This window comes from Columba livia, chromosome 22, assembly GCF_036013475.1.
Source record: "Columba livia isolate bColLiv1 breed racing homer chromosome 22, bColLiv1.pat.W.v2, whole genome shotgun sequence".
Lineage (NCBI taxonomy): Eukaryota > Metazoa > Chordata > Aves > Columbiformes > Columbidae > Columba > Columba livia.
In genome coordinates this window covers 4438602-4463369 of record NC_088623.1, presented here as the reverse complement: position 1 = coordinate 4463369, position 24768 = coordinate 4438602, and the positions used below count along the sequence as shown (strand labels likewise).

The following is a 24768-nucleotide window of genomic DNA, read 5'->3' as shown; positions in this document are numbered from 1 at the left end:
GAAGAGGGAAGTCCCACTTGTTCTGTCCGTTGTGACACCAGCGAAACTGCTGACATTGGATGGATGAATGGGACGTGTCAGCCCCTTGGCTGTGCTGCTCAGGCTGGGCTTGTATGTGTGGCTGGGCCTCAGGATATTGCTCTAGGCTCCGCTTTTTGCTCCTGACATGGCTCTGGGCACACTTCTTCCTCCCTCTTCCTCAGGGCATGCTCGCTGCTTTCTGTGGGACAACTGGGTAGGAGGGGGATGGATGTACAAAATCATACACGTTCTTCATTTAGAAAACAAGGATTATCAGTGACAAGCAGGCTGTGCTTTTTATGTCCGTAAACAAAAAGTCTTGATTTTCCCATTGTGCTTCAGCTGAAGAAACGTTCACTGGGTATTGCTGGATGCCAGGCAGCTCCATGGCACGTTGCACCTCGGTACAGATCCCTTCTCTCTTAGCTGTGTCTCTGTCTTTATTGGATTCTGGACTGGACATGGAAATAGGGGTTAACTTGTTATTGTCAGGATGGCCTTAATTTTTTTCGGACTGGTGTCTCATCCCCTGCCTTTCACTTGATGCTCTGCCTGCTTGTGGTGGTGTTGACATCTCTTGTCTTCCTGGGAATCGGTTATCGATGGAGCAATCGGTGAACACGGTGTTTGGGCACCGACAGTTACCGCCCCGTCAGAGCTGTAAGGATGCTTTTGGGACACCGAGTAGACGCTAAACGTGTTACTTGGGTGTCACTGGGGGTGGGACTGGGAACCCCACGACCTGTTGACATCCCACCGCGAGAGCTGGAAAACGGTGGGTGTGCTCTCCTCTGCCCTCCCGATGTCCCGCAAGCGCTGAGAACCCCCGACAGCCCCCTCGGAAGCGCGAGAACCAGCCGGGGGAAGCGGCGGGACCGCGCTGCACCGCCTCCCCGCGCCCCCCCGCCCCGTCCCGGCGGGCGCAGGCCCGGTGCCCGCCCCGCCCCGTCCCTCCCCCGGCGGCCGGGGCCGGCCGAGGCGAGGCGCTGACATCAGAGCCGGGCCGCGCCGGGAGGAGGAGGAGGAGGAGCCGCCGCCGCACCGGAGCGATCGCTCTTCTCGGGGCCGGGGCGCACCGGCGGGGGGCGGCGGCGGCGGCGCTGCTTCACCCCCCCGCCCCATCCCGCTTCCACGGGGCTCCGCCGGCTGCGAGTCCCGGAGCCCGCCCGCCCGGTCGGCGCGGCCCGCCCGCCGCCCGCCATGCTCTCCGGAGCGCCGCCGCCGCCCGCCGGCTTCCCCAGCCCGCCGCCGCCCCAGCCGCCGCCTCCGCCGCCGCCCGCCGCTCTGCCCCACGGGCCGCCGCCGTTCCCGGGGAAGGGCGGCCTGCAGATCCGGAAGAATGCCATCACGGACGACTACAAGGTCACCACGCAAGTGCTGGGCTTGGGGATCAACGGGAAAGTTTTGGAGATCTTCAGTAAGAAGAGCGGGGAGAAGTTCGCTCTCAAGGTGCGAAAGGGGATTCGATATAGCGGGGGTGTAGCGGGGGACGGGGACCGGACGGGCGGGCGGCTCCGGGCTGCCCCCGCCCCGCCGCGGAAGGGGCAGGAGGAGCGGGCAGCGGCGGCGCTGCCTGACAGTGATGGAAGGTGTCTGCTGCGGGGCGGGGGGGTCCCGCCGGGGCCGGCCACGGGACAACGGGCAGCAACAGCAGGAACCGGGAGCGGGGCATGCGGCTGAGCCGGCTGGGACAATGGAGCCGGCTGCTGCCCGGCCGGCCCGCCATGCTTTAATTTGTTTTGTTTTGTTTTTGCCCCTTTAAAAGCATCGAGAGGTGGCTTTCCGGCTTTCTGATCTAACATCTGGGGAGCCCACCTGGGGGGTTTGGAGCAGAGAGGAGCCCTTGGCCTGGCTTTTGTCACCCCGTGGGGTGACATCTGGAAACGGGGGTTTTCCTGCACGGAGCCACTCGTAGCACTTTGTGTACATGTGGGCAGCTGCCTGGGTGTCCCTGTCTGCTGGCAGGTCACTCCTGGCTCCAACCATCTGAAATGGTTTGTGACACCGAGTAGCTGTCATCCCCTGCTCCAGACTGTGAATTTTTCATTGTTGTTGTGTTTACCCCTTGTCCATAACTTCTTTTTGTTTGAAAGACGCGTAGGTAAATAGCAGCTGCAAAGGTGTATTTTAGCACACGCTCAGTGATGCGACAGTTCCCTTGTTTTCAAAGGAGGTTTTGGAGCGAAGTGGGGAGCGTGTTCTCCCTGCCGGAGGGACTTGGGGAAGTTTGAATGGATTCACGACACGCTGAGCGGCGCTGGGTGACGTGGGTACAGGCAGTCTGCACGGCGGGAGCGCCGTGTTCTCTAGCATCCGTGCAATTTGTGCCCACACATGAGCTGTTCAAACCCTCGGTGTTACCCTGAGAACCGTGAAGGCTACAAAAACCCCACCTAAATCCATAACCCCCACCGCTTTTGTTTTTAGAGCTGCCCATCTGTTGGTATCTGGGATTCCTAACCTGAATGAATGAATGAACAAGTGGCTTCAGAGGCACAAGTCACATCGTGGGGGTGGTGAGGTCGGCAAGGGACAGTGCTGAATCCCTGCAGTTAAGGAGGGGGGTTCAGTTGAGCAATAAAAGTTTGACTTTTCCTTCGGAAATGCAGGCATTTCTCATGAGTACTCCGAGATGGCATGTATTGTCATCTTGTTTGGTTGGAAATCGCTGAAATCCTCTTCTGTTTTGACAGCCGGGCTCCTCCTCGCTTCTGCAGTTGACTCAAGTATTTAAAGCTCAGATTCCTGCACTTCCCTTTTGTAGCCCTGAAAGGGGAAGGAGCGCAGAGGAGACCGAATGCCGGCGGTTCCTCCCTGCCCCTGTAGGATGGTCGGATCCTGGGGCTGGTGCCGTTATCCCACCCGCACCAGAGCGCAGTGCAGCAGATGGGGCCGGGACTTAGTGCCGCGAGTCATGTTTGTTCCTTGGCCACGTTGAAAAACGTCTTGGAGCGCGAGACTTCACATTGTAATGTAGGAGCATGGTGCAGAACATCTGCATGGCTCTTGGAAGGTGAGGTGTATTTGGTGCTGAATCTCTGTTTTGGAAAAACATTGGTCACCTTCCCTCTGTCCCCTTCCCCGGCCTCTTCACACGTCCCTGCCCGGGAGAGAAGAGCTCAGCTGGGTGGTTGGATATGTGTCTGGCTTTTCAAAGAGCAGCACAGCTGCTACTGTAAGTGATTCCTTCCAGCCCCTTAAAAAGTGCTACTCTGTGAGTTCAGGCTCTTGGATGGGCCGGTGTGTATCCAGCTCATGAGCTACAGGCGTGGGTTATTTGATTATTGTATTTGGACTGAACTGCTCAGCCCAAACTCTGCCCTAGACGCGATGTGAGCTGACTTCATCCCCTCCTCTGACACGCAGCCGGGATAACATCTCAGTTAGAGACCTGAGGAGAGGTATTTGGACCTGAATTACTCATGGGCTGCATCACTGTGGAAAGATGACCTAAAGCATGATCCACAGAAATGATTGCATCGAGTTGTCATGTTTCAGATGATGCTTAAAAGAATCCTGATGGCCCACGGCCAGAAGCCACAGCTGAACTCTCTCTGTGCTGCCTGCTTTGGTTGTGCAGCAAACCTTTCCATTCGGAACATTGCTCTTTACATTTCCTGTTCCAGAATCTTTTATAATAATGCAATCCTCCGCTGGAGGGAAACAATTGTATCTCTCTCTGATATTAATGGTGTCTTCTGGTTATGCTGTGCTTCCTTTTGGATCATGAGCAGTTCCTATGCCATTAAACCTCTTTCTCCCAAACAGAGAGCTGCATTTGGATTAGGGTTTTGCTGAGAGTCACTTTGCTTAAGCGAACTTTTCGGTGTTCCAGGAGAGTGTGAGGTTGGAGACACCATTCCAGCAGCAGTGAAAACGTTACAGCCAATTTTCTCCTCTGTCCAATGCAATAGTCCATGGCAGAGACGCATCATTAAATAAAATGTGTGCGAGTTGATGTGTGGTAGTTAAATTTTGGTATAGTACCCAGGTGAAAACAGGAGTTACTGTTTATTTTGTTAGTTTCCCACCCTCGCTTCTATTTTATTGTTTTGGTATCGAGCAATACTTGAAGTGTGGCATCTCTGAATTATCTGATGGGAAGCAGGCCACTGACAGTCCCACTGACCCACGACTTGACCCTGTTTGATGCGCAGTGATTTACTGCAGGGCGAGGACATAAAGTCCATGGAGAGGTGATGAACGGAACTGAAATGCAAAGTCTAGGTGGTTTCTTACCCCTTTCTTCTTTGTACCTTGGTGTGATTTATTACTCGGCAGAATGAGGCTTGTAATTTCGGTAGAGACTGCTGTATGTAGGTCACTGCTGACCTGACTTGGCGTTGTTGGTTGTGGTCAGGCTGTTGGCATTAGTGACTCAGGCTGCGACAGTGGGGCTGGGAGCAAGGTCTGTCTTGCCTGTTGCAAATTCCACTCTGAAGACTAATCTTTAGGCCGGATACTGGGCTGATGGCTGGCTCTCTTAGTTGGGTGAGGAAATCAGTAAGCCAGACCAGAGAGTAGTGGCCGGTAATGGTGGATGGTGAGTTTTAATCTGTTGCACGTGTCACTTGATGGAGCTGTTTGTGGAGCGGGTTTCCTTTAAAACAAATTAGCAAACCTTAATCCTAACCCCAGCTTCAAAGCAGGAAATCCTCACCTGGGCTGGTGAGCTTGGAAGAGCTTTGCAGGACCTTTGAGACTGTTTGCAAACCTGCCCTGTTTCTTGAGCACCCTTGGTATTTCGGGGCATGTTTGTGAAACCCTCTCAGTCTCGTTCTCAGCCTCATCAGATAATCTGTGAGGGATGGTTCCTTTGGTAGAGAAGAAGGAAGGAGCCCAGTACTTGTGTGGTTTATTATCGTTATAAGATGCCTGTTGTGGCAATGGGGCAGGCGTCTTGTAGCTGGGAGCTGAGCTATGTGTCTGCTGTACTTCTGTTCCCCTCTCGGTGGAAGGATTTTTTTTTCCTAATTCTACCATGTATTTTATATAACCAGAAATGTCTTTGCTGTGGCCTTCTGTGCAAGCCGTGGTCGAAAAGCTGTGGAAAGTGTAGTGTGATCACTGGGACTCTTCCAAGGCAGTGATTTATTGACCAAAGAAGCCTGCTGACTCGGGGTTTGGGTTTATTTAAACCATTTAGGATCTACCATAATCTTTTCTAAATACATTACACGTTCAGAGCAGTCAAACCTACAACTGAGAAGGACTGATAAAGGCCTGGGAGCAGGGGCTTGGTTTCTCCTTTGGCACATGCTCAGGAAGTGGTGGGGTTCTTCCTCTTAATAATAATCTAATGCCATCAGCCACAGGTCTTACCAAAGCAGAGTGATGTTTCCCACATTTTCGGAGGTGGGGAACAGCGATGCAGTGATTTACCGAAGGTCTTGCAGCTTGTCAGAAGCGAGACTGGGTTTAGGGGCCGAGCTGCTCACTCCAGGATGAATCCTTCACTTGCAGAAATCTTGCAGGGTGAAAATCCAGCCTCTCTGTGTGCGATGGAATAGCCCAATATGGCCAGCTAAAACGATTATTTTATCATTCACACCAAGCTCCTGCTGGACTCTGTCAAGTTTTCTGCCGAGGTGCTGGCTCTGCCTCCAGGTAGCGAGCAACGCAGAGCAGGTGCTGAGCTTTGTCAGACACGTGCTGATTATTCCAAAGCATTCAAAACAGCGTATAAATAATAATTTGAAGTTGGGCAGACTAAGAGCTGGGTCTCCTAGTGTGTTTGCTGGATGATGGGTAGGCACAGATGATGAAAACTGCCAGAAAGTTCCTGCCTAGGAAGCGTGAAAGAGCGAGTTGGTGACTTCTCTCTTCCCAGAACCCTCCAGGATGTGCTCTGGGATCCGATGGGATGAACCCCTGATGGGCTGTGCGGGTATGTGTGAGGCATCCAGAGGAGAGTCTGGGTCAGAATTGGCCATTGGACCGTTCCTGTGGCACAGGGAGCAGTGTGGCTCTGGCTTTGGCATCTCCTGAGCCTTCATGGTGGGCTCACATGCCCCACACCAGGGTGGTCCAAGTGCTTTGCAGCACAGGCAGTAGCTGATACTATTTTAAACCCAACCCTTTTGCTGGGGTTTGCTCTCTCTGCTGAGAGCCTGGGAGGAAAGAGCCCTCCTTCGTGAAGCAACCCTTTCCTCCAGACGTCACCGGCTTCCCGACGGCCCTCGCTCGGCTGCAGAAATCAGGCTCCTCTCCAAGCACAACTGGCCCCGCGCGCCTGGCCTCAAGTTGCAGCATTCAGGCAGCATGACCTCACCTCCTGGTTTCCAAGAATAACGCGCTGCCTCCCCTCCGTCCCGCCGGGGCTGTCTGCAGCGGCCCAGGGCGGCTCTGCTGGGGCTCCGCTCTGGCCAGATGTCCTCGGGCAGCCGTGGTACGTTCAGCTCCTCTCCCCTTTGCAGGCAGGGGTGTGGGCAGGAACCAGGAGAGGGTCTGCTGAGATTGCAGGCTGGTTTTGGAAAAGGAAGGGTTTGGTGGGGGGAGGATCTGTGAGGACCAAGGTGATCCTACCATCAGCTCCAGGAACCTGGCCTGAGCCTGGGCAGTCACTTTTGGTCAGTGTTTCAGTGTAGTCCAGAGCTGTTGAGCATCATGGTTGTCTCTGGTGGGGACACTGGATTTTAGAATCATAGAGTGACAGAATGGTTTGGGTTGGCAGGGAACTTCAGAACTCACCCAGTGCCACCCCTGCCATGAGCAGGGACATCTTCACCAGCTCATGTTGCTCAGAGCCCCGTCCAGCCTGGCCTGGGATGTCTCCAGGGGTGGTTCATCCACCACCTCTCTGGCCAACCTGGGCCAGGCTCTCACCGCCCTCAAGGGCAGCAATTTCTTCTTCATGTCCAGCCTGAATCTCCCCCCTGCTTTAATTTTAAAAGCTCCTGAGACCTGTATCCCACTGAAAGCAGCCCCATCCCCTCTGGATGCTCCTCATCTCTCCTGGCTGCAGGATGCTAAAATATATTCTCCTTTCAGCTCTGGCCAGCATGAGGACTGTATGCGTGACTGGTGCCTGGAGGCTCATTTTGGAGAGGGCTCTTGTCTCTCTGGCCAGTTCCCCTCTGGAGAAGGACGGGGAGCAGTGCACGGGGGTTAGAGCAGGGCACGCAAGAGCGAATCTGAATGCAGAGAGCTTTAACAGCCTTTTAAGCTGTTGTTTCTTTATACCTCATGGCTGAATCATTTCAAAGACTTCAGCCTTTTAAGATCTTACCAATTTGAGGTAGGGATTATAGTGACTGGAGGGTTTAATGGTTGCATTAACTTGGTGTTTACTTCATGGCCTCAGGAAGAGACTAATGGCTGTGAGTGCTGGTAGAACCCCCTGACCTAAAAGGACCCAATACATGAGCTTTGCTGGAGATTCTGTGAGCCACAAAAATGTCATTTGGAGGGTGGTGGGACAGTACCTGCCATCAGGAGGGGCTTACAGAATGGGTACCAGTGTGGCTTCTCTCTGAGCACTGTGGGGAGCACGTGGAGCTTCTCTGCAGCTTTGTCTTCAGGCTGATGCTGCCAGGGAGGACAACAGCATCTTCCTGAGTTACTCCCATACAGCTGCTTTGCTCTGACAAAGTCCCTTCTCCCAGCCGAGAGGACAGGTGAGCACGTTGGCTCAAGTGGTTTTCAGCCGGCACAGCGTTTGCCGTCATATGTAATGAGATTATTTAAGCTATTGGCGTCAGGGCTGCATGTGATTATGTGCCTGGCTGGTCCAGCAAGCTGTAGCCTAAACTAGAGATAAAGTTCAAAACGCAAGCCCAGAGCTGAATGTTCCTGGGGCACCCAGCCAGGCTGGGACTTTGCAACCCTGCTCTTCCTAGGTATCCTTACCCAGTTTGGGCTATAGATTTGGAATCAGTGGAGGGATGGACTCATTTCCCTTCATCATAGTTAACTTTGGTGCCTCGCTTTGTGTGGCTGCAGCCAGCTCCCCTGGGCGCTCCTCTTGAATTCAACCTCTCCAGCTCTGCTGGCCCCAGAAAAGGACAATAAATTTGGCTCAGCATTGTCATTGCCATACACATCTCACACTGGAACAGGTCCGAAGGGGTATGACACCTCCTGGGTTTCCATGGGGTGGACGCGGGTGGGAACGTCTTCTGCTAAATGTTCAGAAATGGAGCAACTGCCCTCTCCATCTGCTGCTCTCCTCTGGCCCTGGTACATGGCACTGAGCTGGGGCAGCCTCCTGAAAGGCTTCTCAGACCTCCCGCCCAATGCGCATTTTCAGGGAATATGGCTGGAATGCACGATGGGGCTGTGGAAATTTGGCCGCTCAACCTTCAATTCCAGTAGCTGCAGCTTGTTGCTTCTTGTGCCCGTAGGTGCGGGTGGGAGCTGGGTGCAAGCGGTGCTGCTTGGAAATGGGGATGGCATCCACGGCATCATAGCTGGGCTGGGGGGAAAGCAGATACGATCAGAGCCAAACAAACCAGCAAGTACGCATAGTTATCCTCAACCTACTTTAAGGAAAAAAACAAAGCGGGGGGAGCTGGTCTGGGAGGAGAGATATGGTTTTATTTTCAGTAATACTGACAGCATTATTGCATCTACCAGCTCAGTGTTTGCTTCAGGAGAGTTTTAACATACTATGTGTTCGCTTGTTTTAGCAAAAAGGTGTCACCTGCAGAGCACTGGCTCTCACGGCCATGCTGCTCTCCGACACGGTCGGGCTACAGGAGCCATGGGGCTATATGAAGCCATTGTCACCTGTACCAGCCTCCTCCCACCCGCCTGGTCCCCTCCAGACTTTGCCATGACTCCCTTGTCCTCTGCAGCCCTTTCGCAACCTCCCTGCCCATCTCACTGGGCAGATTGCGCAGAAAACCCCGGCAGCTCTTGCGCAAGTGGCTGCTGTGCTGGGAAGGGCGGGCTTGTCAGAAAGTTTAAACCCGGCTTATCTCCTGGAAGTCGTCAGAGCTGTGAATCTGATGCTTTTGGGTGGGTACCTCCCATGCCATGGGCAGTGCTGGTGCAGGGCATGACTTTTGGGGAGCCTGGGGGTGTTGCGGTTACATCTGCCTGGGCTCCCAGAGAGAACATCTTCCCCTTAGGAGATTGGTAGAGACTTGCCGAGGTGTTTATTTTTGTCCACAGTGCTTTTCCCAGCAAGGAGTGACCCTATTCCCAGCGTGAGGGTCCGCACGTTTGTGTCACTGGGGCTGCTGGAGCCCTGGGTGGGCGGGCAGCCGAGCCGCACAAAGGCTGCCCTGTCTGCTCTTTGGCTCCCCACAGCCCTAAGCCCTTCTCCTGAATAAGTGGGATTGAAAAAGCTTAAATTCGTACAAAGCAGGACCTGGGAGCCCGTGGCCAGCCTGGAGAAATCAGCTTCTCCCTGTGCCCCAGGGCTTCCCTGGGGTGAGCTGGTGTCAGTAAGGCTGTCTGTCCATGGGGTTTCTTTTTAAGGGTTGGGTATGGGAATACCTGAGATGAACAGCCTGGCTTGCTGGAGGAGCAGCAGTAGCTGCAAGAGGAGGTGTTTTTGGTAGTTTGTTTAAATAGCCCTGCTTTCATCCTTTTGTCCCCCTTTCTATTCTAATCTACCAGGCAAAATGTGCCCAAAGCATTCGCTGTCTGTTCTGTTTGGTGAGAAATCAAGGAGCCTGCTGGTAAACGCTGGCTAGCAGTGGGGTACTGGGCATCCATGAGACGATCAGCGAGTCTTTCCCAAAGTGCCTGTGCTTTTGTTGTATATCGAAAAGATGCAAGGATGTAAAACCTCTGCTGTGGACCCCTCGCTCTGTGCTGGTTTCTGCTGGGCAGGATCTCTTTGTGGGAGCAGCCTTTAGAGACCAGAGTTTCCCTCCTGGTAACACGGAGGGGCTGAAGGTTTCTCCTGTGATGATGTTTTTGGAGGTGTGTGCACCCAGACGCTTTGCAATGAGTTTTGCATGCTTGTTGGCTGAGGTATTTTGAGGTTACAATGCTGGTGGTCTGGGCTCCGTCCAGGCTTCACCAAACCCCCTGGGCTCTGTGGCTGCTGCCAACAGGTGCCGTGGAGGCTCTCGGGGCTGCCGAAAGCCTGGAGGGAGCTAATAATAACCCCCGTGTCCCGAGAGCTTTCATGAGGTGCCAGCAGGATGCAGAGAAGGGCTTTTTAAAAATAGAAATGCAACTGTGTTTTCCTCCCAGCTGCAAGAGTTTAAGGATGGTTGGGGTGTGCATCCCAGCCTCTCCAGGATATGTTTGCTGTGCCCTGGTGGTGACAAAGCCCATGACGAGGGTGAAACTCTACTAAACAAACAGCCAAGGAAAGGGCAGAACGGTGCAAAATGTGCTGTCGTCACCAGGCTCGCAGGTTGTGTAAATAAACCCCTCCTCAGGCTTGGCATGGGTGGAGGAAACGTGTCCCCAGGTTGTGCCACTTCCAGTGCGGGGGGTGAATGGCGCTTCAAGAGTGGTTGGCCTCCATGTGGCTTTGTGTTTTGTTTTTCTTTAAATATATATATTTCAATATGTATTCATTTACACTGCTCCAGGATCAGCAGAGGCTGGGCCTGTCTGTCTGTCTCTCTGTCTGACATACAAGGGAAAGCCCCCGGTCATGCTGTAGAGGGCTGGTGGAGGTGACAATGTGCTGTGCCTGGGGTGAGAAGGTCTTTTTCTTAACATTTTTTTCCAGCTGTGCCTGTGGGAGGGAAGTGCAAAGGACACAGGTCAGTGCTGAGTTAATGGTTACATTAGTGTTTGTTTCTGTATTAATCATGCCTGCGAAGATCAACCACTTCCTATCATAAAAGCACATATGTGCACTTTTCCGTTCACGAGCCCGGCAGCTCTGGTAGGAAATCTGGCAATGGACGCGGCTTGGGGAGGGGTTGGACCTCACCCCATCCCTGAAGCTTTACAAGGAGGCAACAGTAAAGGGGTTGCATGTGGAGCAGATCCAGTGGCCACAGCTGTGTCTCACATGAAGGTATCTGCTCCATCAGGACCTGCTCTGTCCCCCTTGGATTCACAGGAAGGTTCTGGCCTGGGTGGTGGCTCCATTGCTCCAGCCCATTCTGCTCCCTGGGATGTCCCCCTGCGTGGCAGGACATGATGACACTGTTCAACCATGGCTAATGCCTGGGCTGACATCTTGGCCTGGTGCCTTCTGGAGAGACGAGTTATCAAGTGAAAAGAATCCATCATCACCAAAACCCAGCGCTGTTTCTGACGTACAGGAAGAGGATGATACCCAAACAAAAACCTGGGACTGAATGCTCCCCTAAATTTTGTTTTTCTCAGATAAGTGAAGCTGAAACTCTCTATTTCTCATCATTAGACACCAGCTCCAGCCTGCTGCTGGTGTCGTGAGTCAGCGAGGATGCTTCGTGCTGCCGCCTTGTTGCCATTCACCTGCTTTGACTTTTCCCCGCGAGTTTCGCAGCCCCCTCCTACCCGTCCCCTCCCTCCGCCCTCGTCCCTGATGTCCCCATCATGCTGGTGGCCCTTCCCTCGGCATCCAGGGGGCTTCCCCTGAGCACCCGCTTCAGAGCTTCGTCTCCTTGAAATCAATGTGCCCAAGAGTATTTTTGCTGCAGGGAAATGGGTCCTGCAGAGCAGGGCTGGCCGGGGGGGGGAGCACCCCGATTGTGCGAGGGACACGAGCCTCTGGCAGGTGGCTCTTATTTAAGCCCAGGCTTCTCTTCTGCTCTTCGCCTTTGTGTGCCTGGAGAGGCTTTTGTTGCAGCCTGAAAAGGCTGAATAGCTGCTGCATCTGTCGCAGGGGAGAGTGGGGTGAGGAAATGCTCAGCAGATGCCCTGGGGAGGGGGTGGTTGTGGGATGGGGGGTCCTAAGCATCCCCCGGTGGGCATGGACCCCCCTGGGAGCTGTGGGCAGGGGACCCGGCAGCACCTGGGCATGGAGTGTTGTGCAACCAACTGGTGCTGTGGGTCTCCTTGTGCAACAGCTGCCTCTTCCCTCGCCCCATTTCCATCCTCTGCCCCTTTGCAAAATCACCCCCAGGAGCAGGGACAAGGCTGCATGCTCCAACATCTGCCTCTGTCAGTGTGCTGGCTGCTTCTGCTGGGGTTTTTAGGGTTTTCAGCTCGCCTCTCGCACACGCAGCATCTTCGTGCCTGCCTTATTGCTTGTGTGCGGCCATGCGGGGGCAAAGCTTTCCCTCGATAGCTCCAGGTCTTCCTCTGCTAATTCAGGCTCAGAGAATGCAGCTGAGAGGCTCGAGCGTGTGTGTCAGTTCGCGTTTGCTCGGCCTGAATTGCGTCTCTAGGCTTGCTCGCTCTTTGTCGCTCTGTCTAATCTAAATAATTCTCTACTGCTGGGATGCTTTTTCCAACATCTCCATCTTCCCTGAGGCCAGAGAATGTGTGGGATGACCTTTTGTTCGCAGAGGTGGGGATGAAGCCACTTCACTCGCGTGCTGCCCGTATGGTCAAAGCCTCAGCATCCACCTGGGTGCTGGTGGTACCTCCAGAAGGTGGGGAGCTGGTGGTTGGTCCTGTCCTGCCTTGCAACGTGTGAGGCTCTAATGAAGCCACCACCATCAGAGAGCAGCAGCCACTCTTCTAAATAGTCGCCCCAGCATGGGACATGCTGTGGGACCCATGTGTGGTGGCTCTTCCAGACATGTCACCTCTTCTCTCTGGCTTTCCCTTGGTAAAACCAACATGAGGATGAGGCTTTTGCCTGGTCTGTTGGAGCTTAAAGCTCTCCAGACACAGGCTGTCTGTGGCTCCATGTGCATGGGGAGAGCAGAAATTACCCTCAGCTTCAGAAAGCCCCTTTGCCTCTGCCTAAGCGCTGCTGGTGGTGGTGGATGTCAACAGTGGGGCTGGGGTGAATGTAATGGTTTATGTAAGAGCCACGATGATGTGTGGGAGGTTTCCTGAGCTGCATGTTTAGTTGTTATGCATTGTGATTGAACCATGAATTTCCATGTGTTTGGTAACATAATTCTTCTCATGGGCTTTGGGACTCTTGATTTTATTTCTCTTTCATAGTTAATAAACGGTAAAAGCAGAATGGAGCTTTGCTGCTTCCATGCCCTTCTGCCGCCTGCTCCCTCTGAACCGCCTTCAGCAGAGGCTGGAGCAGCTTTGAGGTGATTACCTGCGGGCTCCCAAAATGCACTGGCATTAAAGGCAGAAAAAAAGACACACAGGAGATGAGCAGCTTGATCCAGGTCCCCCAGGGCTGTGTCTTATTGTGTGGGTGCGGGGGGCAATGGGGCTTTGCCTTTCCGGCGCTGCGAGGTGGGAACAGCCTGTGCAAAGCATCCAGCGCCGGCTCGACAAATGTGTTAAGTAGCTGACGCCAGTTGGCAACTAGCTCGTGTGGAAAGATGAGAAGAGGCAAATCCTTTGAAGAGAAACCCTTTGACTTTATTAGGAAAAAATGCTCCTTGCCCCGTGCTAGGGGAACCCGGAGCCTGTGTGTGCAGTCCAGGCAGGGAAACCTCTGCTCTGCTTCCCTGCGGATAACTTGGGAGGGTGACAGCCTGCCCTTTCTTTACTGTAGGTTTATTTTTATGGCAACTTAAGAACGGTTTATTTTAACCCCCGTGGTGCAGGCGGGTCCCAAAGGGAGCTCCTTGGGATATGGGTGCGCTCCTGTTGCAGGGGTTTGTTGGAGAGGCGGTTGCCGCATGGGGCAAGGCATGTGGGGTGTGCTGCTCCGCTGGGAACCGAGGTGTGATCAAAATAGACACGGAAATAAAAATAACTTCCCTGCGAGAGCAGCTGAAGCCAGAACACAGAGGGGCAGCCCTGGAAAATGAACGGCTCGGCATGCTGGTATGTGCCTGATCCTCAGTTTTCATGGAAATCACCCATGGGAGATGAGTTTTTGCTCACAGGCTCTTGGATGGGGATATTTTGCTAGTCTGGGTGAGTGTGCCGTGTTCTCATGGCTCACCGAAGGGCAGCAGTGTTTGGGGCTGTGGTGGCACCCATAGTGGGTGGCAGCAGGATAGGACGGTGTTGTTTGGGACCTCTTGCTGTGCCGGTGGAGGAGGGAGCTGGGAACCTGGTGTGATTCATGGCTCAGCATCCCGGGAGGAGGCGGCGAGACTGAATCAGCGGTGCCAGAGGAGGACGCGTGCGTGCGAGGCAACGTGAGCGTCTCCGGCCCCCGTGTTTTCTCTGGCATCCTTCTTCCTTCCTCGCACCCACCCGCCTTCACTGTGCTCGGTGTGACATGATGGGGGGGAAAATTCAGCTCTATGTGCTGCCAAGAAATGCGACAGACCCCTCGGCCCTTTTTCTTTGAGCTAAATCTCATTTTTGATGGCCATGGGGAGCAGCAGGGTTGGCTGGAGCCCACTCAGTTTGCAGCCCCATTGCTTGCGCTGCGGATGCAGCTTGACGAGGTTTGGGTTTGCTGGGTGGTGCCATCCCCCTGCAGATGCCCCCATGAGCTGTTTTGTTTTCAGAAGCTGTTTCTAGGGTTTGTCTTTCAAAGGTGGTGAAAAGCCCACAGCTGCTGTAGGAGCCCAGGAGGAGCATTTGCTGCCAGGGGGGTCCCAAGCATGTAGGGGCAGGGGCTGCACCGTCCGCTGATGCGACTGGTTTTAGAGCCCTCAGCTTGGGGGCTTTAACGAAGCTAATGAGTGCATTTAGCTTTGCACATAACTAATTTCTCTTGCAGTATGTAGTGGCTCCTGGGGGAGCTGGGCTGAGCCAAGGCACAGAATGGTAGCAAACGCCGTCTGCCGAAATCTCGGAGGTGTCAAGCTGCTGCGAGGAGAGCTGAAATGAGGCTGAAAGCTGCATTTCTTCCCCAATCGCGATGAGGGTGGAGTGGCCCTTTCCCTGCTTTCCATCCTTTCCTGCAGGCCTGGTGGGAAGCAGAGAGGGGACAGTGCAGAGCTCAGGTTTGTCACAGCTTTCCTGGCTGCCCTGTCACACCTACTGAAGGGACGTCAGGACGTTGAGAAATGCTCTGATGATGAGAAGAGGTGCAAAGACCTGCACCAGCTGCAAAGCTACATCTAAAGCACCTAACCCCGCATCAAGGGAAATGCTCACAACTCGTCTGTGTGTGAATGAGCGCAGCGCTGCCCTTGTCCCCTGTTCTGGGGACACTTGTGTAACACCGGGATCCAGTTACTGCCCGTGGCGGTGCCTGGGATGTTGGTGCTGAAGCCCTTTTCTCCTGCTTGGGTGAGAGCAATGCTTCCCATCTGAAATAGCAAAGAGTCTGGTCTTCAATGAGCCCTCCCTTGGAAGGGGAACAGGAGATAAGAGAGATGGAAAAGCTGAACTGAGAGCAGCTGTGGGCTGCCGGGGGTTTCCAGCGGGTTGTGCATCTGCTGCGTCTCCCCTCTGCGAAGGGTTAACTCTGGCTGTGCTCTGGATTGCTGCAGTTGCAAAATCTCCTGCTTCCGAAGCTGCTGGGAGGGGACAGTGACCCCAGGCTGGTACCCTCAGCTGGCGTGGGATGGGGGCGTTTCACCCTTGCTGAACCTCGAGGAAACATGAGATGCTTTTCCCATTCCAGCCTCCTTGTTGCGAGCCAAGAAATATATGGTTTGGACACCGCTGCATCCCTCCCGCGTCCCCCCACAGCAGCAACAGCCAGCCCCACGCAGCCTCCTTGCGTTTGGCCTTCAGCTCCTTGTCGCCACGCTGTCACCTGCCACAGGGAACATGTCCTAAATAGACCAAATGATTCTCTTAAAGAGGTTTAATTTGCTCCTCTGCCAGGCGGGTGAGCAGCCTCTCCATCCCGCATTTGGAGAGCGCAAGGGCAGCTGTTTGCTTGCCCGCGGGTGCCTGAGTACAAAAGCAAACGTCAGGGCTGTGCTGGTACAGGTAATGGGGGCTGCTGCCTCCTAGTTCATTAGAAATACAATTAAGGCCCTTTAAAAGTGCTCTGAGTGGCCTTTAAAAATTAGAGATGTATTTCTGTACATCTCTTGTTTGTCTTGTGCAGAATTATGTTAACTGTCACCTTCCTGCTGTTCAATTTTCCCAGTGCATAATTACAAAAGTGTTTTTTTCTCTTTTTATTTTTTTTTCTTTTTTTTTTTTTGTTTTGTATTTTTATTTTCCCTTCAGTTTCCTGGCTCCCTGTGCCAGGTTGCTCGGGAAGGAGCTGCAAATAACCACCAAGCTTTTCTCCAGGCCCCTTCCCTGCCTGCGCAGCTGCTGGGGGGGCTGGCGCTGCACTCACTTATTGCTTCAGCAGGATCCGGTTTTTAGGGTAATTAAGCAACGGCGGAGCAAGGAGGGACTGAACAACCTCCTGCCCTGTCTTCCTTTCACCCGAAGCTGTTGGTGCAAACCATGTAAAGTGGTTGTGTAAAGGGTGGTTGTGCCAGGCCAGCAAAGCATCCAGGGGCTGATGCTTTTCCACTCACCAGCTGGGCGCTCTCCTTCACCGAGCAGCCCTGAGAAAGGACAGGGGGGCAAGAAGTACGTTTCTGTGTCTGGCTTGGTAAAATGACCAAACTTGCTGTTCCCTGCCGCTGTGCATGGGGGTGGGATGCGTTTCCACGTGCCCCCTCCTGCTGCCGCACCGAGGTGCAGATCTGCTCCTGTACCTTTTGCTAATCCTGGCTCCAAGAGCTGCTGGAGACAGGAAGGAAAATGAACTCTACTTAAGATAGACACGTTTGTTGCTCTATATTTAGGAGTTTAATAATTAAGGCTGGTTGTTTATCCTGACAAACATGGTAATTAATAGGCTGTGGCAGACGAGCAAATCCTTCCTGCACCTGGGAACTGTGGGTTGTCCCTGGGAAGGGCAAGAGCTTCAGTAAAGAGCTGCTGCTGCTTGTGAGAAAAGCTGCTATTTTTAGGGAACATCTGGCTGTTTGCTTTGTCCCCTCCCCAGCCACGTGTGGATGGGTGCTGGTGGCCTCTGAATTGTGGAATTTTAGAATCGTAGAATCATTTTGGTTGGAAAGGACCCTTGAGATCATTGAGTCCAACCATTCTCCCACCCCTGGCACTGCCCCACGTCCCTGAGAACCTCATCTCCATCTGTTCAACCCCTCCGGGGGTGGTGACTCCAGCACTGCCCTGGGCAGCCTGTTCCAATGCCCTTTGGGGAAGAAATTGTTCCCGATATCTGTTTTTGTGCCTGGCACAGAGCAGGAGGGTCCTACCAGCCCCATGGAGCATGATGATGTTGTACAGGAGGTGATGGGTGGGCAGCACAGCCAGGGGGGCTGCAAAGGGGAGAGCAAGGATGCTTGGTGGCACCCAGGGGTGCAGCGGTGTGTGTACCAGTGTGCAGAAGCTTGTTCATAAATGCAGTAAGATGTCTTGCTGGTTGGTGGCACAGGCTGGTTGGGCATCTGGGAGGCATCTTGGAGGGCAGGGAAGCAGAATAAGCTTTTACAGCCTTGGAAGGGAGGGCAAGGAGCTTATGAGAGCGGGCGGCTTCACGCTCTTCCCACTAGATGGGGATGGAGGCATTGCAGAGCACACTGGAGCTTGCTTCGATGCGCCCGCAGGGAGCACCCATGCTCACCCTTGGCCCCTGTGTGTGCTCCAGGTGGGTGCTGTGCTAGGGGGGTGTCACAGCCTGGTTCTCCTGGGGGATTCGGGGCTGACGGGGTCTCTCTTCTCTGGCAGATGCTGCAGGACTGCCCGAAGGCCCGCAGGGAAGTGGAGCTGCACTGGAGGGCATCGCAATGTGCGCATATCGTCCGCATCATGGATGTCTACGAGAACCTCTACCAGGGGAGGAAGTGTCTGCTCATCGTCATGGAGTGGTGAGTCCCCAGTAGTGCTGCTGCAGGTGGACTCTCCCCACTGGAGCACCTGCAGCCCTGCTGGGAGATGCTAAAAAGGGGGGTGAGCACTTTCCTGCGTGGCTGTCGGGGTGCCGGGGACCCCATGGAGGTGCTGTGTTGGGGGAAGCAGCCCACGAGTGGTTGGGGTGCTCGGCCTGGATGCGACGCTGCACCGCTGGCATTGAAGGGACGGCGGGAGCTGCGCTGGTTCTGAGTCATTCTGAAAAACTCGCTTGGCTGTCAGGAGGCTTCAGGCCTGTGGTTATTGCTGCAGATAGATCATAACCAGACTTGCTTTGGCCATTGAAAGTGGGGGTAGTCAGCGGGTTCCTGGCATGCCAGCCGCAGGCGGCTGGGTCTGCTGGGCAGCACACAGCCAAGCTGAGCTGGTGCATCTATTAATGCTGCTGCAGACCTTGCAGCAGCAGTTGAGCGACTCTGGTTCGGGTAGATGTTTGATATAACTTGGGGAGGAGGAGGAGGAATGAAGGGGAAAGTATTGAAACCACATCCCAACCGCAGCTGTGATTTGATGCAGCTTCCTTGCCAAAACCTCTCCTCTGGCAAGCTGGTAGGTCACCTGGGGGGGCAGCGGGTGCAAGGAGCTTCGACGGCAGCCGCCCGGCTGGCTCTTGTGTGGGAAGAGGCTTCTGAGAACCACGCTGGGTGCCTGGGGATGCAAAAGATTTGTGCGGCGCATCAGCTCGTGCAGGAAGAAAGCGGTAGTTGAATGGTAGGAAATGAATCCCAGGGGCAGTGACAGCTCCCAGCAGTGTGTCTCTGTGGTAGCTCCCTGCGGTCCAAGGGATGCTCTGCGTGTGACGCCCATAATAAGGCACCATTTGACTTTTAGCGTGAGCACATGTGTCTCCTCGTGCGCTCCGTGCAGCTGCACTCTATCTGTATTGCAGATGTCTAGTGAACGTCAAGGACGCTGGCAGGAGATGCTATCTGCGCTGGGAAAGCCTGAAAGTGTTTCTGCTCGAGTTAGATAAGGCAGGGACAGGAAGCTCTGTTATCCCTGTTCTCATGGAGCATTATCCTGATCTCACTCCTGATCTTTCTGGGAGCTGAGTTTTTCCTTGGGGTACCTGGGAAGAGAACCGCGCCAAGGTTTCCATGGTCGCTCTCCAACATCTTACGTGAGAGCTTGCTCTGGTGCAGCAGGGTTCAGTCTGTGCCTCCCCCATCCCATCCACGAGCCCATATCAATACAACGATTCTATAATACTGCTGACGCCTTGCCTGAGCCACAATCTTTGCTCAGCACTTCTGCACGGGGTTAGCACGCCAGCAAGGTGGTTGGCTTGCGAGCGAAACGAGGCCAGGCATACCGGGAGCACTCTCGCCACGTTCAAGCCATGTTTGCTGTCTTTACTGTAAATGTTTTTCTGTGGGCTGGTGGGGAGACCACGTCCGTTTGAACCCGGTGTCTCCACCGCCAGCATGAAGCCTCTGCCCTAATCTTTTCTGGAAGAAGGAGGCTCTGAGGTGCCCTGTGCTCAGAAACACCGACCCAAGGGCTTGGATGGAGAAAGGGGTTTGTGTCTTGCTGAGCTTGTGCAGCTCCTGGCTGAGCAGCAGAGGTTTCGGTTCCGCTCACGCGGGGTGCGAGACGGGCACCACAGCATCTTACGCCTCCTGCTTCTCTTCCAGCTTGGACGGTGGAGAGCTCTTCAGCCGAATTCAAGACAGGGGAGACCAAGCCTTCACAGAACGGGGTACGGAGCCCGCGGGGACCTGGGTTTTCATCTTTAGACCGTTTCTTGCTGATTATAGGAGTCTCTGGTCCAGCCCATTCCCTCAGTTGCTCTTTTGAGTTCCCAGCAGAGTTTTGTGCTTGGGGAATGAGGAATGTAGGTGCAAGTGGCCCTACTTTTCACGCTCAGTCAAGAGCAGGATTAGGGGATGTTTTCCCAGCTGTGCTTGTGCTTAGTCCACCCCGTGACAGCACTGGCAGGAGCTTCACTGACCTTCAGAAACACCCGCTCTCCCTCCAAAAAATGATGACCAGGTCCAGTGGTTCTCATAGGTCTCATGAATCTCATCGCCTCTACTCCTGTGCCCATGAAAAATGCCCACACAACCCAAACCCTGAGCCTGTTGTACCCACATCCCATAGGGAACAGTTTTCCCAGCCAGTTACTCTGTGGATTTGGGGTCCCTGGTGATGCTGGAGGCCAGATCAGCAACCCCAACCCTGGAGTGAACCCTCCTTGGGGCTTGTGTGGTTGGGTTTTGGGGTCAGGGACTGGACCCTGCCCCATCCCTCCTCCGGGGAGTTTCTCTCCTGTTTACTGCAGGTTCCTGACCCAGGGGTGGATGCTGGGGGTGTTCTACTTCAAAAGGGGCACTTTGGGCAGAGGAAACCTCTTTAGCCTCAGCCAGGCTCTTTGGCTCCTGGACTGTGGAGTAACCCAGGAGCAATGCTTGTTTTAACTTGCTTATAAAGGTTTCTGATGTTTGTTTGTTTTCCTGCTTCAGAGGCTTCAGAGATAATGAAGAGCATTGGGGAAGCCATCCAGTACCTACACTCTATCAACATCGCGCACCGGGATGTGAAGGTACCATCCTAAATACTCACCCCGTGATGCTGAGCCCCACCAGGCCCACGGCAATGCCACAACTCCTCCAGCTCTGCTGCTCACTTCTTCTTCCCCGTCTTTTCACAGCCCGAAAACCTCTTGTACACCTCTAAACGGCCCAACGCTGTGCTAAAACTCACGGACTTTGGCTTTGCTAAAGAAACCACCACGCACAACTCCTTGGCCACCCCATGCTACACGCCGTACTACGTGGGTAAGTGGCTGGGGGGGTCTGAGCCGGCAGGTTTGCAGGGCTGGAGGGTAGAGCCGGGGGGGTTGATGGTGCTCAGCCCATCACCTCTGTGGCTGAGGCTGCATGGGGCTGCAGGCAGCTCTTAGAGACTCCATCATAGAATAGTTTGGGTTGGAAGGGACATTTAAAGGTCACCCAGTCCAAGCCCCTGCAATGAGCAGAGACACCTTCACCCAGACCACGTAGATCCCTCTTGCCTGGTGCTGCCACTTTAACTCAGGACTTTATTTCTCTCTTTACCAGCCCCGGAGGTTCTTGGCCCGGAGAAGTACGACAAGTCCTGTGATATGTGGTCACTCGGAGTCATCATGTACATTCTGTAAGTCCCACGGGTTCCTCTCCATCCTGGTGCAGCCAGAAACCCGTGGCGGAGCTGAGCCTTTTGGGGCAACACGCTGACTTTCTGCTCCCCGTCCTGGCACAGGTTATGCGGGTACCCCCCTTTCTACTCCAACCACGGCCTGGCCATCTCACCTGGTATGAAGAAGCGAATCCGAATGGGCCAGTATGAGTTTCCCAATCCTGAATGGTCCGAGGTGTCGGAGGAAGGTAAATGCGGTCCCTACGATGTTGTGTCCCTGGGCTGGGGTCTCCTGCTGTGGGGAGCCCGGGCATGTTGTGGGTCACCTCTTGCTGATGCAGCAGCTTTGCCTCTCTGCTCAAGAGGCTTTTGCTGAAGGGTTTGACCAGAGTGTGTTCTTTGTCATGGAGGGGATGGAGGGTGCGTGGGGCCACTGATGGGTGTTGGAGCATGGGATAGAACACCCTCAGGAACTAATTCCCAGCCTTACCCAAACCCTTCCAGTTAAGCAGCTGATCCGTAACCTGCTGAAGACGGACCCAACCCAGCGCATGACGATAACGGAGTTTATGAACCACCCCTGGATCATGGTGAGTGTGGGGTTGATGAGGCAGCGGGATGGGATGGGATGGGATGGGATGGGATGGGATGGGATGGGATGGGATGGGATGGGATGGGATGGGATGCCTGCAGCCCCCAGCTCACACTCCTCCACTCTCTCGCAGCAATCCATGCAGGTGCCCCAGACCCCGCTGCACACCAGCCGTGTGCTGAAAGAGGAGAAGGATCTATGGGAAGACGTGAAGGTAAAACCTCTCTCCGTGGCTGCTTGCAACATTCTGTGCCACCTGGGGTCTGTCCGCTTCCACCTTCTCATCACAAACTGGGCTAATTCACACACGATGTGAGAGTGCTGGCTCCTGCGGGCTGGGAAAATTGGTGGTGGGATGCTCAGACCCTGCTGTGATTTGTTCCTATGGGGGGTTCAGGGGAAAAAGGGGTGCACGGCTTTGCTGACGGTGCTGCCTCCTGCCCGCAGGAGGAGATGACGAGCGCGCTGGCCACCATGCGAGTGGACTACGAACAAATCAAGATCAAGAAGATCGAAGATTCCTCGAACCCTTTGCTGATGAAGAGGCGGAAGAAAGCGAATCCCACTGAACCCGCTGCGCTGCCACACTGAGGGTGCCCCGTGCCCACTGGCCCTTGAGAAAGCAATAACTATATATATATTTTTTTTAAGAAAAAAAGACAAAAAGAGACAGACTGTTATATCGAGCGCATGGAATTCAGACATTTTTACCAGACTAGTTATTTTTAGCTACTCACCTGTGTTTCTGACCTTTCTGGAGCAGGTGGTAAGATTCCCCCCGTCAGATCCACATGTTTCGGCCGGAGGTTTTTGTCCTGTAGGTGAACGCCGCCGATAATTGGATTTTCTCTTTCGTTTGTGAAACAGTTTTGATTTTTATTATTTTTTTTCCTTCCTTCCAAAGACATGGAAATTCCTGTGGTGACCTTTTTAGGGTATATATAACATATAAATATTTTTTAAAAACTACTGTAGAGCTGAAACCCAGACAGCGTGTTCCCTGTGTGAGTGCTGGTTAGAGATGGGCTTTGGGTTTGGGAGGGGGTCGAGGGGGGATAGGGAGGGACAGCTGCCTTGTCCCCATCCTACTGTGCATGGCAGGGCTGGCACGGGGGGGTCCCCGTGGCCACCGTGCTGCTTTGCCGGCCTGGAAAACTGCTGTTTTTAAAGCAGGGTAGCCAAAAAATAATCCCCCCAACCCCTCCCTGACGTGGAAGCCTTGACTCTACCTGGCGGCACGTGGGGCAGGTCTGTGTGTCTGTCTGTGCGTGGGGTGTGTGTTGTGTCCGTGGGTGCGGAGCTGCTCGTGGCTCCCCCACCGTGGCTGTACCTGTGCCTGGAATCCAGTTCTGACCTCAAGGGGGGAAAGGCGGGGGGGATGAGCAGGAGGTCAGGACTCCCCCACATCCCCCCCCACTCTGCAGGGACTGCCTCCCCCAGCCCTGGGGACGATGCTGTCCTGGGGGGTCCCCAGGGAAAAGCAGGTGGTGTGGGGAGGGGGTGGCGATGGTGTGGGGCTGTAGCTTGAGCTGGGACAGCAGCACTGTCCCCTCCCTGGCCAGGGCTGGGGGTCCTGCTGCCCCCCCACCACTGTTTGGCTCCTGTCACGGAGCTGGGAGCGATCCTTTGCTCCTCAGAGCAGGATGGCTGCTCTCAAGTCTTTAGTCCATGAATTATTATTATTATTATTATTTGTCATAATGTTTCACTGCGTTAAATGTGTTTGAATGGGGAAAAAACCAATTTTTTAAGGCAATGTTTAGTTTTTAGGAGATCTTTTAGACACTGTATGGAATTGTAATTTGTTTTAAAAACCAGTTTTTATCCCCCCTTTTTTTTTTTTTAATTTTTTGTCTGTTGGCTTATACTAATCTTCCCGCTCTGCTCTTCAGTCCTTTGGATTAAAGACACTTAATGCGTCACCCAGTCTCTCCTCCTTGCTTGTGTGGCTGTGAAGAAACACCCTGATGCTCCAGGCTGGGCAACCACTCATCTGATGTCTTGAAATTGCTGCTTTCTTTTCTTTTCCACCAAAGAGGCTGAGCTCCCCCAGATTGTTCTTTAGGGATGCTCCAAGGATGAAAATGCTGCATCTCTTTGCTTGGGGCCAGTCGCTTGAGATCTCATGGCCAGGTCTGTCCTGGCTGCTGCAAATAGGATTTCATCCCAGGCTGGGGTTTTGGGGACGTGGCCGTGGGTGCTGCGCCCGGGTGCCAGCAGGGGACACTGCGCATCCATTGTGGTGGCCTGGCTGTGGGTGCTGGGACACGGGTGGCCCTGGGGCTGTCACCAGCCCTGCCCTGTCCCTGCAGTTCCCCCTCACTGGTGGCCCCGGGGTGTGCAGTGGGGGCTGCGCTGGGGTTTTTTGGCTGCTGCTGGTACCAGTGCTGAGCTGTGGTGTGTGCAGGAGGGGAGGAAGTGGTGAGATCCCCAGACGCCTTCCTCCTCCTCCTCCTCCTCGGGCTGTCAGTGTGGGCAGCGAGGGGGTTGCAGAGGGACTCAGATGGGTCCTGGTGGGTCATTCAACTCCAAATCATCCTTTTTTGCTTCCTGTATTTGGGACTTTTCCCTGGGGGACTCAGTCTGAGCTCCAGCTGGGGACCCCTGGGTGAATTTGCAGCCCCTGAGCTGAGCGCTGGGCGGGAGGGAGCACAGTGGTGCTGCTCAAGAGCTTTGCCAAACCACAGAGCAGGAAGGCTCCAATACAAAGGGTTTTATCTGATTATTTGTTTCATTATTTCACGCTTGGAGCCCAGATGCTTTTCACTCCGACTGATGGAGCTGCGTTTTCTGACAGCACTGGCTGAATGAACCTTGCGCTGGGGCTGCCGAAATCTCTCCTCTGCCCGGCTGTGGGTATCTCTGAACCACACGAGATCCCTGGGCTGTTGGTTCTGCCCCAGCATGTCCTGGGATGGGGCAGTAAATACTGGGGATGGGGGCATGGGGAGAGTAATGGAGGGGGTCTCCCAGCCTTTCCTCCCCTTTTGGAAACAATCCCAGTGCCCCAGCTGCCTCTGGGCCTTTTGGGGTATTGAGATGTGGGGTGGGATGTGCACCCCATAACGCAGGTTGGCTGTGGTTGGGCTGTGGTACATGTTATGGAGGTTTTGGACCAGCTGTGGTGAACTGGAGGGGATGCCCTGATGCTTCCCCTTGTTACTGGGAGCTCCTGTGCTCAACCCAAACCTTCAGCCCTGGCTCTCACTTAACGCTGCATCTTGCTCAGTTTAATGGGGTGGACGGGATGCAATGGGCTTTCTTCTCCCCACCTGCAGGAGTGCCCTGAGGTATTTTCAACCTACATTGGG

At 54.2% G+C, this 24768-nt stretch overlaps 1 protein-coding gene across 1 annotated transcript; it reads left to right on the top strand.

Moving 5' to 3' along the window:
- Nucleotides 1–1012: 1012 nt before the first annotated feature.
- MAPKAPK2 (MAPK activated protein kinase 2) lies at nt 1013–23379 on the top strand. Its single transcript, XM_065038723.1, has 10 exons — nt 1013–1470; nt 17566–17705; nt 19383–19447; nt 20211–20290; nt 20399–20525; nt 20808–20883; nt 20989–21113; nt 21370–21455; nt 21591–21671; nt 21905–23379. The coding sequence occupies exons 1-10, from the start codon at nt 1222–1224 to the stop codon at nt 22046–22048; spliced, it is 1173 nt and encodes a 390-aa protein (XP_064894795.1). The 5' UTR covers nt 1013–1221; the 3' UTR covers nt 22049–23379.
- The last annotated feature ends 1389 nt before the right edge of the window (nt 23380–24768 follow it).

Bases quoted from the DNA above. Each gene is read 5' to 3' on its own strand.
- MAPKAPK2 (XM_065038723.1), top strand. From the start codon at position 1,222: ATGCTCTCCGGAGCGCCGCCGCCGCCCGCCGGCTTCCCCAGCCCGCCG. The intron at 1,471-17,565 runs GTGCGAAAGGGG...CTTCTCTGGCAG, and splicing joins GGGAGAAGTTCGCTCTCAAG to ATGCTGCAGGACTGCCCGAA. The intron at 19,448-20,210 runs GTACGGAGCCCG...TTCCTGCTTCAG, and splicing joins CCAAGCCTTCACAGAACGGG to AGGCTTCAGAGATAATGAAG.